Genomic DNA, 14,825 nt, shown 5'->3' with positions numbered 1-14,825 from the left:
GTGGAGAATGTCAAGGACACACTGTGTCACTGGACTTGACCTATGCGTAGAGGTAACGTATTTAGGTGAGTATGATGTACGTGCCTGTATAGGTTTTGAACACCTCGCAGAAAGAATTGACCATGAAATATACACAACATAGGCCATGATTAAAGCAATAAATATTTATTTGGTATACAGTCAGTTCAGCTGCATAAGAAGTAATAAATAGCATAAATATATTTTGTGCGTTACAAATAATCAAACTGGATCAAGAAAGGTATATTTCACTGTCTTCCATGAAAAGGTGTCTTTGACAAACACCACCTCATTCATTAAACTTGCTTCGAATCTTCTCGAGGTCTGGAGGACCACAAGAACCGTTTCATAGATATCACATCAACATCTTCGTTCAGGAACCATTCCTGCCCACGTTCAGACCCCTGTGGTTAGTATGTTGTATCGGGGTAGACGGTGTAGGTACGAGTCTTCCTGCTGTAATTGGCCATGGTTTCTTCAGCCATGCTGGCCCTGGTCTCAGCATCCTCCAACTCCTTTTTCACTTTTCGGTATTTGTTCATGTTCATAGTCGCCATCTCCTCCTGTGGAAGAAGTACGAATGAGTGAAGCTTGCAAATTACTTTTAAAACGTATTCATGCCGTGTTTGTAAACCAAGAATTGAAAGTGGAGAAAATATATATGTAGATTGAACGAAATTCAAATGATCAAATGATCACTCTCGGTTGTATCCAGTGAGAGATCCAACTAGGCGTAAAGGCAAATTCATATGATTTGATCATGTAAAATCAGTCGTGACACCTCTTGATCATTAAAGAGGGAAGCGTGTCCTTCTCTACTGGAAACACCCGCTACTCCCACGCTTTCCAATATGATGTAAACGTTAGTGTGATGCAACAGCAATACCCTTGCAACCCTACGGCGACATGTCTGGACTAAACAAACCAGTTATCAGAATATTGAGTAATGATTTACATCATAGTGGAAATCATTTGTACCTACTTGCAAGCAGGGATAAGTTGGACCGGCGCAGAGAACGCGTTTACGAGAAGTAGGCGGTGCACGGCCATGAGCAAACCCATTTGGTTTGTGAAAGTTAGAGCAGATGTAGGCTAGTGCACGTGCATTGCATGACGATGAAATTGATTCCTCGCGTAGCTGCACATATCTTGCGCCTTGCTTCACTCAACGCACTACGCTTGATCGCGGACAACCTGGGGCCCCTTCGCTAACAATGGCAAGCGCCAGTGGGCGGCACTCATACATGCTAATACGGGTCAATTGTCAGGTCGGTGCTCAACTTATCCTTGTTTGCCAGTAATGTATCGTTCAATTGTCTAGCTTCAAGTTGACATGTGATACTCACAGCATCTGCCACCTGGGACTTGAACATCTTCATTTGGCCACTCTGCTTGTCAATGATGTCTTGCAGTTTGTCAATGGTCTTCTTGTCTTCGTCAACTTTGTAGGTCATCTCCTTCATACGACGCTCGTATTGACGGCAGGTTTTCACGCACTCACAATGACGCATTTGTTCCTTCTCAAGCTCATCCTCGAGATCTCTCACCTAGCAATAAATAATCTTTCCTTTTAAAATATGTGTGTGCATCAAGAAATACTTAACAAAACCGCCCATAACAAACTGTATGTTTGTTGATATGAAGTTGGCGATGCGTTAACTTTGCTGACATTGTTGAAAGAAGTCCAAGAAATCTGTCTGTTGTTTGTTTTCATATTGTCTGGGCCTGACAGTGCAGGGATTGAATATTTAGCTTTTGTCAGAGCAAATGCGGTGCGATGGCATGTATCAACGATGTAAGTGAGACTTACTTCTTGCCAAAATTGGGTTGCTTCAGACAGATTCTAATGGCACTCAAACTCATCAAACAACATAACAACCAATGTAAAGTAAGGTATGTAACTTCAACATAGCCTACCATCTTAGCTTTGCTCATCTCAAGAGAACTGGCTTTAGCATTGGCAGTGGACAGTTCATGCTCAGCTTCAGTCAGTTTGGCTTGGACTCGGCGTCTGTGAAGTCAACAAAATCATAATCATTTCCTTGTATCAAGTTGTATACAGTTCATGTGTTTAGAACAAAGCAGAAATTGATGATTTATCAAAAAATTTTATATACACAACTGTTTTACTTTTTATGCTTACCTAGATTCTTCAAGGTCCTCAACCCTGACAGTACCCTCAGTTTCATATTTAGACCTCCACATGAGCATCTCTTGGTTAGACTTGGACAACTGGCGCTGTAGAGCTGATCGAGCCTCCTGCTCCTCTGTTAGTTGTTCCTTAATGCTGACCATGTCAGTGTTCATGTTCCTCATCTCAGTCTGGAGTCGCTGACGCACCTAAGGAGACAAACAATTATATTGTAATCTATCAAACAACTTCACTTGGTTTCAATGCTAAATTAATCGGAGAAAATATATGCGTACATCCACTTCATTACCGAGGTAAACGGATGAAAATGCGATTTTCATGTTGCTTCTGAGGGATGACTCAGCTCTGCCACAAGAAAACGAAACTTGTCCACCTAGGATGGAAATGACAAATACACGAATTTTACCGGAGAGATAGAAGCCTAATGTCACCAGGCTTTCCAGACACGTAGCACCTGACGTTCCAAGGTTTGCTTTATCGATGGTTTGGTTGGAGCTACTTCTGTAAGTCACGTTTACTCACGTCAGAAACTCAAGCATGAATATTCACATAATTTGATATTTTGGGAGGTGGTGTAAACACAGTTGTAAAGATAGCTCACACATTATCGGCTGACCTGAAATCAACACACATATATATATTCAGTTAAGAAACTAACCCTCTGTTCGTCATCAGAGGTACGTCTTATATCTTCCAACTGAACACTGAGAGATGATTTGTCCTTGCTAAGTTTCCCAATTCTGTGTTCAGCTTCTTCCAGCTGACGGGTAAGGTCAGCAGACTCCGTCATCAGTCTGTTCTTCTCTATCTGCATTTCACTGAGCTGCTGGACACTTTCCTCGAGCTGGGTATTGAGGTCGGTCATCTGGGTATGCATCTGCTTGGACATCACACCCGAACATCCCTGGCAAAGAGATTTATGAAGATAATATACATATATGCTATAATGATTTAAATGTGACAAATCTTCATTTTATATATTTTCTTACTGTGGTGTTTATGTTACACGAACATACCTTGTTTTTCTTGGCGTGCTCTACTTCATTCAGCAGTTCATCAACATCAGCCTTCAGTTGAGTTTTCTCTTTCTCCAACCTAGAAAGAAATAACCAAATGCTGATCTTATCCTCAAGATTGATTTTCTTGTCTCACTACCTAATTGTCATTTGTATAGTAAATGAAAACACAATTACTAGATGTGTAGAACGCGATACGTCTGCCTTTAGTAGCAAATACGAGTATTCTTCGAAATGTCATTCAAGTACATGTAGTTCATAACTATCCCTTTGCTGAGCCCCCTATTTATCGTTATTTGTTTTTCGGGAAATTCAAGTACATATATGCAACAATTAACTAGTCATCAAGACTACTACTTTGGCTGTCTATTCGCACATCAAATCAATATGATTATTATTTGAAATTGGCACATTACCTTTGTTTGACCTTCTGAAGTTGTTCCATCTGATCATTCATCTCAGTCATGGCATCCTTCTGCTTCTTGCGGAAGTTGGCCACCTGAGACTCATGCTGGGATGATGCCTCTTCCATGTCGTGCTTCAGCTTTTGAATTTCCGTCTCACGCTTCTTGATAACGTCCGACTGTCGAAATATGTTTATTATATTAAACATCTTTATCAGTTAAGTATGTATGAAGTGAGTCATTTATTCTCGCTTTTACCATCATTAGATTTTAGAAGTAAAGTTCGCTGTATGTCGTTGTATGTTGAGTTTGAGTTTGGAAAGAAAGAAGACAAAACGCTACATCTTCAATATCAAGAATATTAACGCATTTTTACCTGTGAAGCAATTGTGCAATTATTTTCTTCGATGAGCTGGGCCATATCGTCCATTTCATTTGCATACTGGGCTCTCTGCTTTTCCACCTGAAATTAAAATGTATTCATACCATTTTAAACCGGAGGTATAAAATATATAAAAACTGCTGACTGACCATGCGAGATATGTTTCAGTTTACAAAATGGAGTTCTTTGGTAAATAATTTGGAAAAACCTACGCATGTATAAAAGACCATAAAGGCCACTCTCACTACAGGAACAAGGTGCCCATATCTGAAATCTATCAATCCAATCAGCCATTGATCATACCTTGGATCTTGTCTGTCGTTCAGATTCGAGTTGTTCTTGGCATTCCTCAAGGTAGTTCTGGTAGGAACATAAAGTGGGAATGATTGAAAATGATAATTCACATATGCACAGGAATCCTGTAAAAGAGTATCTGCAAGTTCACACACCATAAGAATAATTACAATGCCATGGATAACTGTTAACTGGTCGTTATGTTGCTAAAATAAGTTATATTATTTACCTGAAGCTCTTTGATTTTCTTCTGTTGTTGGATACCACGAGTCTCAGAGTCCTCAAATTCAGATGTAAGAACAGTGATCTCTTTTTCCTTCCTGAACAAGGCAAACGATTTGATTTTAACACTTTTCACAAGTGACAAAATGCAACTTATCTAAAATACATTTTGAAGGTAGCAGGAAAACAAAATCATCCTTTTGAGCGTATGTGTATCTTCTTTGTTTACTTACTTCTTAAGAGTCTCTTCAAGATCAGTCTTAATGCGATCGAGATCTTCACAGTTGTCTTTCGAAGCCTTCAGATCCTGTTCCAACTTCCTCTTGACTTTCTCAACTTCTGCATGGACCTTCTTTTCGTGGTCGAGCATATCTTCGAGCTACCAATCATAAATACATATTTAACTCGCGATCACAGATGTTGATTTTATGATCATTGGAGTTCAAATAGAACTTCAAAGTATTAATTTAGAATGCGTATTTTGATGTGGTAAGCAGACTACAGTAAGTATTCCTTGATTGCTTTTAGTTACTAGTTAAGTCCTACCTCAACAATAGCACCTTCAAGTTTCTGTCTCAATTTATTGAGATTGGCATTTTTGTCCTCCTCCGTTTCAAGACTGGTCTTAGTCTTGGCAAGGTGATCCTCAACATCTTTCTTGCCCTTTGTTAGTTTGGCAACCATTTCATCCAGTTGGGCCATTTCGTCATTGAGTGTTCTGATTTGACCATCCTTCGTTTTGATGTCATGTTGACACTGTAGAACAAAGCAGTCCATGAATATTCTGAGTGAAATATATCAAAACACGTTGTACTGAACAATGTTTAATATTTTGCTTCCAGTAAAATACTTCAATGCAAAATGACATTTTGAAAATGTTAGTTAGAAGAGCAATGACATATACCTTTGATACAGTTCCTTCAAGAGTCTCGACGTTTGTCTTGAGGCCACAGATTTCAGTGTCCATCTGTTTCTGCTTTTCAGTCAGCATTGCATTTTTAGACTCTTCCTCCACTAAACTCTCATTCAGTTCCTTTAGTTGAACATCAGTTTCTTCCTTTTGCTTCAGCAGCTGCTCTATCCTCTCTTCACAGTCATCGATGGTATCCTGTTGAGTTTGAACCTGTAGGAACAAGTTGTTCTTGGCCTCTGTTAAGGTCACGCTCTGTTCCTCGAGCTCCTTGCACCTCTGTGTCACCTTCTCAAGTTCACCCTTTGTTTTGCCAAGTGCCTCCTCCTTTTGCTTCATCTCGTCCTCAGCAGCAGCAACACTGAGGAGGGGCTTGACCTTGGTGTAGAATCTCCACCAGCACCAGTTTCTCATGGCAAGCCACTTACGGATGTTCTTCTGGATCAGTTCCAAGGAAACCCTGAAACAGACAAGAATGCTCTGAAATATTGCACTCCAGTATAAATATGTTTAAACAGTAAGTATTAAGTTTTAGAGGAAAGAATCGTTGTTAGGTCTGCACTGTCAAAACTTACCTTTTATCGTGAAGATTCTTGAGATATTTCCTCATTAGGTAACCACGAATGTGAGCTTGGAACAAAGCCACAATAACTGACAGACGTTCATCACGGATTTCTTCCAGGTAACCAAGAACACCTGCTTTGAAGAACACCTTTGTGTTTCCAAGACGGTATTCATCCTGACCCAACTCCAGAGCCTCCAGAATCTTGCCAGAAACTACCTTGGCCTCAACAAATCCTTCTGGGATCGCATTGGGAGCCAGTATGGAGTATCTGAAGAAGAAAAGAAGTAAAGAAACTTCAGCATCTCTACAACCGCGTTTGAACAGTAATTGTATTTGGTATTTCATCAATGTATTCAGATGGTTTCAAAGACAACAAAGTGTTTTACTACTTTCAGTTGAAATTACATTAATCCAAATAGTTTAGCATTACATATATACCTCTGTTTGAATTCGGAGTAGATGATTCTGCTCGGAAATCCCTTTCTGCAGATACGGATACCCTCAAGTACACCGTTACACTGAAGCTGGTGGAGCACAAGGCCAGCATCAATCAGACCTACAATAGATGTCTATGAGTTAATGTACCTTCGTGAGCAGGTAGTCAATTATCATATCTAAATGCTGAGAAAAGAACGCAAAAGCCGTAAAACCTCTCCCCATACCTGGTGTCTTGGTTTCGTTGGGGATGATACACCGCACGAAATGAGGATGTGTTGAATAGAGGTTCTTCATCAGTTTGTTGAGAGATTCCTAGTAGAAACAAAAAATGGTGATGAATTATGATAAATCTGCATATTATATCACTCATATCTTCAAGGGGTTATATCAAAAGTCACTACTGTGGTTTATCCCAATCAGCATTTTAATGTATAACATATTTTAGATTAATGGTCTTCTTAACATCATACCCTGTGTGTAGCAGATATTGTCTGGAAGGCAGAGCTCTTCTTCTTCTTCTTTCCACCACTGGCTTCAGCAGATTCTGAAACATTCATTTTTATATGTTTAACAGTGATCATAAAACTCTTTTGTTATGATATATCATGCAATTTCCACAAAATCCTTTTTTTCAAAATATTATTTCATAAAAACTATTCTATAGACATATTTCTTCAATTATGTGATTTAACAAACCTCCTGCTGGTGGGGAGAACAGCAGCTGGACGAGTGGTTCTTTAGACTGTTTCAGGAGATCCACAATGGTCTCGTTGACAGGGTCCTTGTTCTTCTCCAGCCAGCCTCCAATGTTGTAGGGAACTGTACCAGCGTAATGCTTCAGGGCGAAGTCACCATGTGCACCACCCTTCATAGATTTGCTGGGCTTCAGGAAGTTAGGAGATTTGCCCATGTGGTTCTGAGTTAGTTTGTCCTTGAAGGTCTTGTCTGATGCTTTGGGGAACATGCACTCTTCCTCCAAGATGGACAGGATGCCAAGAGGCTACAAATAGGTAACACATAATTAACGATCAAACTAACATACTTGGATGAACAGTTTAGGTGAGGGTTTTAAAGTGATTTTGACGAAATTAACATATTGACAAATAGGTTTGATACATCCGAATATTTCGAGTGGATGTATGTGAAAGGTAACAAATCTATTCATACTAATACTTCGACAGTGCCAATGTCTACCTTCTCAATGAGCTCAATGCAGGCCTGCAAGTCCATGCCAAAGTCGATGAACTCCCACTGGATGCCTTCCTTCTTGTATTCTTCCTGCTCCAACACAAACATGTGGTGGTTGAAGAACTGCTGCAGTCGCTCGTTGGTGTAGTTGATACACAGCTGTTCGAAGCTGTTGAACTGGAATAAAGTTTGCACAGAAATTTAACAGCTGATACCGTAATAGAAATATGTGTCGGCCATTTATGGACGGGATGACCCGTGGAGATCCGGATTATAACTGACCTTCAGTAGCCCATGTTTGTCGTAAGAACTGACTAACGGGATTGGAGTGCAGCGTAAAACTAAACTCACTCACTCACACTCACTATGGATGGGATGACAAGAATAATGTCTGTAATCTTATATTATGATATATCATCTTGGTCATTTTCTAGTGGATATATTAATACAGATACATGTTTTGCTTACATCAAAGATCTCGAAGCCAGCAATATCCAGAACACCAATGAAGAACTGCCTCGGTTTCTTGGTGTCCAGGGAGTGGTTGACTCTCTTCACCAGCCAGTTGAACACACGATCATAGAGGGACTTGGCCAAAGCACCGATAGAGTAGAGAACCTGATTCTTGGTTCGTCCTTGGGTGACATAATCCATGGCCACCTTGATCTTGGGTTTACACAGAGCCTTCAGGAAGTCACCGCAGTTGACACCCAACAAAAGAGCAACCTTCTCAGCTTCAGCAGTTCCTTCAGATTCAGCCTGTTCTCCCTTCTGCTTAAACTGCATCTCACCCATGTGGAGGATAGAGCCAGTGCACTTGTAGGCGCTGGTTTTCTCCTCAGCGGTGAATCCCAAAACATCAAAGGCAGCCTGGAATTAGAAACAAATTCAAACGGGTTTTTTCAGTTCAGGTTAAGGCGTGTATGAAATACTGATATGAGTTTAGAATAATCAACGATAGTCTTGATATGTATCGTGGTAAGAAGCTCATTCAAAATATAATTATATCTTACATCAGTCATCTTCATTTCTTCCACATCGTCTATTCCATTGACAGTAAGGACTCCCTGGTTAATGAAGGTGAACAACCCAGCGTCAGGTTTGGCTAGAATCGTTTCTGGAACAAAATAAAATATTCACGTGTAAAAACAACTGAGGTAACCTGATACTTAGATTTGCACAAGTCTCTAAGGTAATAATAAATAGTTTAAGTTATCATTTCTATTAAATATAAATATCACTCAAAGAGTTCTGTCCGCTTATCTAGACTCGCCTCTTTAAAGGATAGAATTACTATACATTCCCAGTTAACGTTTAACTTTCAACTTGGGAATCAACATGTAACACTACTTTTTACCTGTAACTGATGGCAAAGCTCCACACAACATCTGGTAGAAGATGTGGTAGTTTCTCTCCACAGACTGTTGGTAGGTGACACGGGACTTTTCCAATAAGTCTGTTGTTTAAAGACACAGACGTATTCAGTATTCATTTTTATCAGAGGTGCTACATATATGCATTTATGTACGTCTATGTTATGTCCACATATCACAAATAAGTTTAAAAGTGTTTTCTGTATACTCAGATCGACATTTACCATTTAAATATTTCGAATTCATATTTTGCATATTATCAGCTTTAAATCAATAAAGTATTTATGTTAGAAAGCGTTCTATTACTTACAAGTTTCAATGTCAGCACCAGCAATTTTCCCAGAGGAGGCAAAATGAATTCGGACAAATTTACCCTTGAATGGAAGAAAATATACTTAAATAGAAAAGATAGAAAGGAATTGTGTCTATCCTATGTGTCCAACGTATTACACATACCGAACAAACGTGTTAAAACTAAAAGCTTCACAAAATCTTACAAAGAAAGAAAATATGTATGGATTTACATTACGTTGTTAATGAAAACTCATTTTTGGAATATTCGGCAACTTACGAATCTGGAGGAGTTGTTGTTACGGGATGTCTTGGCGTTACCGTAGGCCTCAAGAACAGGGTTAGCCTGCACGATCTGATCCTCGAGGGAGCCCTGGAATCAGAAGAAAAAAGATTAGGAATAACATTTGTTTTACTGCCACTTCACCATCAGAAAGGCTTCCCTGTCAGTAGTTATAATAAAATAAGAAGATCTTGATTTCTCACCTTCTTGTCCTCTTGTTCCCCTTCTCCCTTCGAAGCGGCGGCAACAAAGGCGAAGTAGGCGATGACTTTCTTGGTGTTCTCAGTCTTCCCGGCGCCAGACTCGCCACTTAATAAAACAAAATACACGATTCGACACTGAAAGTAAGTATCAAAAAACACTTGCGGACATCTGTTGCATTAGGCCATAATATGTTTTCTTGTCCCTAATTTGAATTTATTGGCAACCTCAACTAATTCTATAGTTTATACTTACGTAATCAGCATAGACTGGTTTTCACGATCTGAAATGAAAAGGATAATATGGAAACATGGTTGACTGTATAATTCATTCCAAGCAACATTTTCTAGTAGGACATGAGTGTCCCAGTTGCCTGTGAGCAGGAATTCGTAATAACTTTGAGTGGTAGATTTAAACTATGTTACAATGGTATTCCCTTAACTCCCATTCTTTAACAGTGCACTAAGGTTACCTTAGTGACTTAGGATCACCTTAATGCTTTGTGAAAGGAGGCCCAAATGTTACAAATAGAGCTGTGGTCATTACGGGCCTTCTTTTCACTTACCAAGATTATGGAGCGCCTTTATATGACTGAAATGCCCAAATTATTCACCCACTAATATGTGAACAATTGAAACGTAATTTTACATATTCGAAAAGTAATGTGCACGTTAGTTTGCTGTGCTACTTACCCTGAACCATGAACTGGTAGGCGTTGTCAGAGATGGAGAACAAGTGAGGAGGCATCTCGGTCTTCCTCTTGCCTCTGTACTTGGCCACGATGGACGGGGTGTAGATGGGGAGACGGCGGTAGGGGTTGATGGCGATACAGAACAGGCCCGAATAGGTCTGTCATAATGCGGGATATATATTAGGGTCATACTTGTCTGAGGGATACAACTGTCTCATATTCATTCTTTGTTAATTTATTCAGATATTCCAATTGATGGTTGATGTATTTATTAAGAAAAATGAAATTTATTTAATGTGATTTTCCAAATATAGCTTTGGACACTACATTAAAAATTCATTTATTTATAGATTTCATTGATGACGAAGTTAAATGTAATAAAGGTACTGCCCTCACTGAATACAAGCACACCTATTGAATAATTGTCTTTACTTCATGACAATGTGTTAACTCACATAGATCAGACCAGATGTGTATCTAGCTCTGAGGTTATGCAAAACGCTGGCCTCGTTGAGAAAGGTCATGTTAGCAATGTCCTCGATCTTCTCGAATTTGGGAGGATTCATCGACTGGATGTCATCCTTCTTGAACGTCTTCGTCTGAAAAGAAAAAGCATCCTGTATTTAATACCTCTTTGCCATTACATATTCCACAGTAATAACCTCTTGCAAGAAGTTGTAACTGTATGAATAAGAAATAAATACAGTCGAACCCCAAAGTCTCGAACTCGATTGATATGAGTTCTCGACCCCATTATTTTTACCCTGATGTCTCTACTAGATGTGTTGAATTCCCGGTTGTGTCGAACTCATTTGAGGGTACCCAAATGCTCTAATAAGTACAAATTTACCCTTTTGTCTTGAACTGTCAAAGAAGGTTCTTGCAACTGAAAACTTCATTCGCGCAGTAAAAAATTATGCTCATAAACGTGCTACCAAAAGATCGAAGGTGCGGATTCACAGATTCAACAATCAAGTGGCATGTTTAGCTACACATCTATACACATATTGTCATCACACTTGATTCATTATTGACACAATTAACCTTAATTAACTTGTTACCAGTGACACGTTCATCACAGACCGACAGGAAAATCTCTAAACAAACAATGGGCATGCTGTTGTCACGTAGATTATATATTCCAATTTAATGATCAGTAGTGCAGTAAACGTTTCTTGCAAATATTTATTGTTCGTATGTATAGCCTATGATGTAAGCACTTTGGACGTGTTGGTACTTGGTCATTTCTATGCTGACGTATGTGTCGCACACTCGGATAAGTCGAACCTTTTCCTTGGTCCCGACGAGTTCGACTTAACTGGGTTTGACTGTAATTGCAAAGCTATGACTCCCTCTTTATGCGTGTGGGTTTGCTTTATTATGTGACCTGATGATTCGGTTTAAATGACATAAAATAATTCCTGAAATGTATTTCTAACCTGCTTGGAGTCAATTAGGAGAACTGTTACATCGTCCCCTGATGTGCTCTGTATTTCTGCGGAAATGAAGCCTTGCTCCTCGTCGGGCGCCCAGCAAGATTTCTTGGCATCGAAGGACTGGTTCTGCTCCTTCAGCAGCTTCTTGCGGTCCACAGCAAGATACTGCATCTCAGGGTCGGCGGGGTCGTAGGAGGCCATATCGACGATACAGACGAAGATACGTCGAAAGTAAGAAAAATGACTGTCGAATAGCTCTGCAACTGAATAAGTAATTCAAAAAAATAAATATTCATTTTCAGATGTGACATTTGTGCAACATGTACACTTATTAAACACATTCTTGAATTCTCCTTAGAGACACTAACCTTATAAGCATCAGAATGACATAGGCAATAAATCGGTAATGTGGGTCATCTTCGTAATCAGAGGAAGATAAAATGATTTAACAAAAAACACAAGTAAAAGGTTAAGCTAGATATATCATATTGACTCCACACAACAGGAGAACTGCAACACTTACGATCAGGGCCGTTCTGTTTTCCTCACAGACTCTACCCGTCTATATACCCTAGTCTTGATCAATATATTATGTAAGCTGGCACGCGATAGGTCCAGTTCCAATGCCAGACCACTGACATAACCTCTTACCGAAAAAGGTATCACGCAGAGCCCAACAGCATTGGACACAGAAAGGTTTCCGACTCATGCTGAGAAACTCGTTTTGTGTAGTCTGTTTTGCAAGATATACGTATGTTCATTGTAGCCATGACTTTTCATCTCAGCGAATTCGTTCGATATTTCGTCTGTCTGTTGATGAGTATTCATTCAAGCTATTCACCCTCGAACAATCTCAGTATTATGTATCATTTTCCTAATTATTATTCGTTCAAAAACATAATTAACAAGGATATGTGTATTTAGAACCTATCATTAGTGAGAATAAAAACGTTATTGTTTGAGCAGTGTAATTGTAAAAAATATATCACAAATATGTTTTGGACGGTATTCATCCACCAGTGTATTGGTGTGACTGCTTGTATGTATTTCCGTTTAGTGTCAGTATACTGTGCTTCTTCGTGTGCATTACTTCGTTCACTGATGATGTAGATGTGGAAGAACGATCGATAAGGCCAAGAACAAGTCATGCCGGACAATCTTCTGAAACTTCTAAGCAGTCAATGATTTGTGTTGCCATATCACAACTAAGACGGGTAAGTGAACTAAACTTTGAAATGTGTTATATTAAATGTTTTGGAATCTTTCTGTGATAAATGGGGCATGGAAGTAAATTTAGATAAGTAAAAAATCATTGTTTTTCGCAGTGGTGGTTATCTTAAAACGGTTGAAAAATGGTTCCACAGATGTATGCAGATGTCAATATAAATACCTTTGTATATTATTCACTTCTAGACTAGTATTATTGTAATATTAGCAGAAATAAATTCATTCCAAAATATTTTCATCACTATCCTTCCTGGGAAAAACTACAACAACTTATGTCTTCAACAAATGTTGATATTTTAAAGGGACTCGCATTGTATTTGAAAAGAAAGCTTTATGCCAAATGATTCCCATATTTTGCAGTAACATGATTTCATATGTTATATACATTGCATTATCATTTCTTGTACAATATAACTATTTCTACATGTGTTCCTCAATGTACTTATCAAAAATAACTTGTAAGCAGTAAGCAATTCCACACAGAAATTTGTATTTCAACACAGCTTGTAATCTGGGCCACGAGGCCTCCAATACTGAATGAAGACTTTAAGACTTAATATTAAGACATATTTCTTAAACAAGATTTACAGTTTAAAACATTCCATCAGCTGTTTTAACCAACTCATCGCTGTGCCCACTGACTTTATTATAAAATGAAAACACTGACTACGTATTTATCCATGCATGTTGAAAATGCAATGCAAATTACATTCTACATGTTTTACCAGTGTTTATGGAAGCGTATACATTTAGAAAATGAGTGGAGAAAAACAGTCGCAACAGTTAAGTTGACGGGGAGAAAAATTAAAGAAAACGTCGCCACAACAAACTTTCATTTATATCAGGTATAGTTGAATTTACATTTTTGGAATTTGATCAGGCGTGAATAGTATAGATATGTACAGGTTTCTAAAATATCGGGAACCACTTACTCACTAGGGTTACCCTACTATTATCAGTCGCATGCTACTGCTGTGTCGCTGGGAGAAAAAGCCATCGTAAATTTGAAACGTCCATATTGAAAACACAGTTAGTCTATCGCCGTTCTAACATGGCATAATAAGAAAACTTTCCTCTGTGTTTATGGTGTAAATGTTTAGTGATGTTGCATCAGTTGGGCCTAACATTTTCAGTAGATAGTAGTCGAATTCAGGGATCAGTATATTGTAATAGGGATGAATGTTACAAAACCATCATTTCCACCATAACACTGGAGCCAATCCACTGGCACACGTTAACATTACGTCGGCAGATACCATGTAATCATTATATCAACTAATATCCTTGAATTGATTAAGCGACCACTATAATGTGATGTTTGAAATACACACCACTGTTATGGCATTAAGGGGGCATCATAAAGTACTCAGGATGGAAAGAAGACGCGACGCCCCAGTACGTGACAGAGTAGTGTCAATAGTCGCGACGGGTCCAGTCACTGACACTGTATTCAATAAGTATATCGCCACAAGAACACTTGGTGCATATAATGTTGGAAACACAGTACGTTGTGAAGCAGCATTACTGAAATAGGATCATTGTCTGAAATTGAGAAAATGGCATTTTGCAAACTTAGTGCTTCTGAACTGTGTGTTCTTCCTTGACAGTCATGGTGTTTCGTGATCATCAGTAATGTAGTAATGTAGAGCCAGTATTTAATGCACTTATCGAAACTATCTATTAACAATGAGTATCATCCACATTTCCCTAAAGCCATTACATTGGGTTTGATAA

General features: G+C 38.9%; 2 protein-coding genes across 2 annotated transcripts; both read right to left on the bottom strand.

Moving 5' to 3' along the window:
- Positions 1 to 332: 332 nt before the first annotated feature.
- On the bottom strand, positions 333 to 1,502 carry LOC124286732 (myosin-7-like). The gene is made up of 2 exons (XM_046723158.1): positions 1,365 to 1,502; positions 333 to 581 (listed from the first exon to the last, which is right to left on the bottom strand). The coding sequence occupies exons 1-2, from the start codon at positions 1,479 to 1,481 to the stop codon at positions 429 to 431; spliced, it is 270 nt and encodes an 89-aa protein (XP_046579114.1). The 5' UTR covers positions 1,482 to 1,502; the 3' UTR covers positions 333 to 428.
- Positions 1,503 to 1,728: 226 nt separating this feature from the next.
- LOC124286681 (myosin heavy chain, striated muscle-like) lies at positions 1,729 to 12,065 on the bottom strand. Its single transcript, XM_046723088.1, has 28 exons — positions 11,868 to 12,065; positions 10,884 to 11,027; positions 10,430 to 10,586; positions 9,993 to 10,020; positions 9,740 to 9,845; positions 9,534 to 9,626; positions 9,273 to 9,336; positions 8,947 to 9,045; positions 8,603 to 8,706; positions 8,058 to 8,459; positions 7,596 to 7,766; positions 7,098 to 7,401; positions 6,872 to 6,945; positions 6,626 to 6,713; positions 6,402 to 6,519; positions 5,974 to 6,231; positions 5,393 to 5,858; positions 5,035 to 5,244; positions 4,722 to 4,867; positions 4,496 to 4,586; positions 4,276 to 4,332; positions 3,967 to 4,053; positions 3,603 to 3,769; positions 3,187 to 3,265; positions 2,829 to 3,074; positions 2,162 to 2,358; positions 1,936 to 2,029; positions 1,729 to 1,743 (listed from the first exon to the last, which is right to left on the bottom strand). The coding sequence occupies exons 1-28, from the start codon at positions 12,063 to 12,065 to the stop codon at positions 1,729 to 1,731; spliced, it is 4,263 nt and encodes a 1,420-aa protein (XP_046579044.1).
- Positions 12,066 to 14,825: the final 2,760 nt, after the last annotated feature.

The sequence above is a fragment of the Haliotis rubra genome, unplaced genomic scaffold, assembly GCF_003918875.1.
Source record: "Haliotis rubra isolate DU_JTF1 unplaced genomic scaffold, ASM391887v1 Scf39, whole genome shotgun sequence".
In the NCBI taxonomy this organism is placed as follows: Eukaryota; Metazoa; Mollusca; class Gastropoda; order Lepetellida; family Haliotidae; genus Haliotis; species Haliotis rubra.
Note: the sequence above shows the minus strand (reverse complement) of the source record. Positions and strands in the feature narration are given on the sequence as shown.

Bases quoted from the DNA above. Each gene is read 5' to 3' on its own strand.
- LOC124286681 (XM_046723088.1), bottom strand. From the start codon at position 12,065: ATGGCCTCCTACGACCCCGCCGACCCTGAGATGCAGTATCTTGCTGTG. The intron at 9,337-9,533 runs GTAAGTTGCCGA...CTTCCATTCAAG, and splicing joins ACAACAACTCCTCCAGATTC to GGTAAATTTGTCCGAATTCA. The intron at 6,520-6,625 runs GTATGGGGAGAG...CATCTATTGTAG, and splicing joins CAACGAAACCAAGACACCAG to GTCTGATTGATGCTGGCCTT.
- LOC124286732 (XM_046723158.1), bottom strand. From the start codon at position 1,481: ATGAAGGAGATGACCTACAAAGTTGACGAAGACAAGAAGACCATTGAC. The intron at 582-1,364 runs GTGAGTATCACA...CTTCTTCCACAG, and splicing joins AGTCCCAGGTGGCAGATGCT to GAGGAGATGGCGACTATGAA.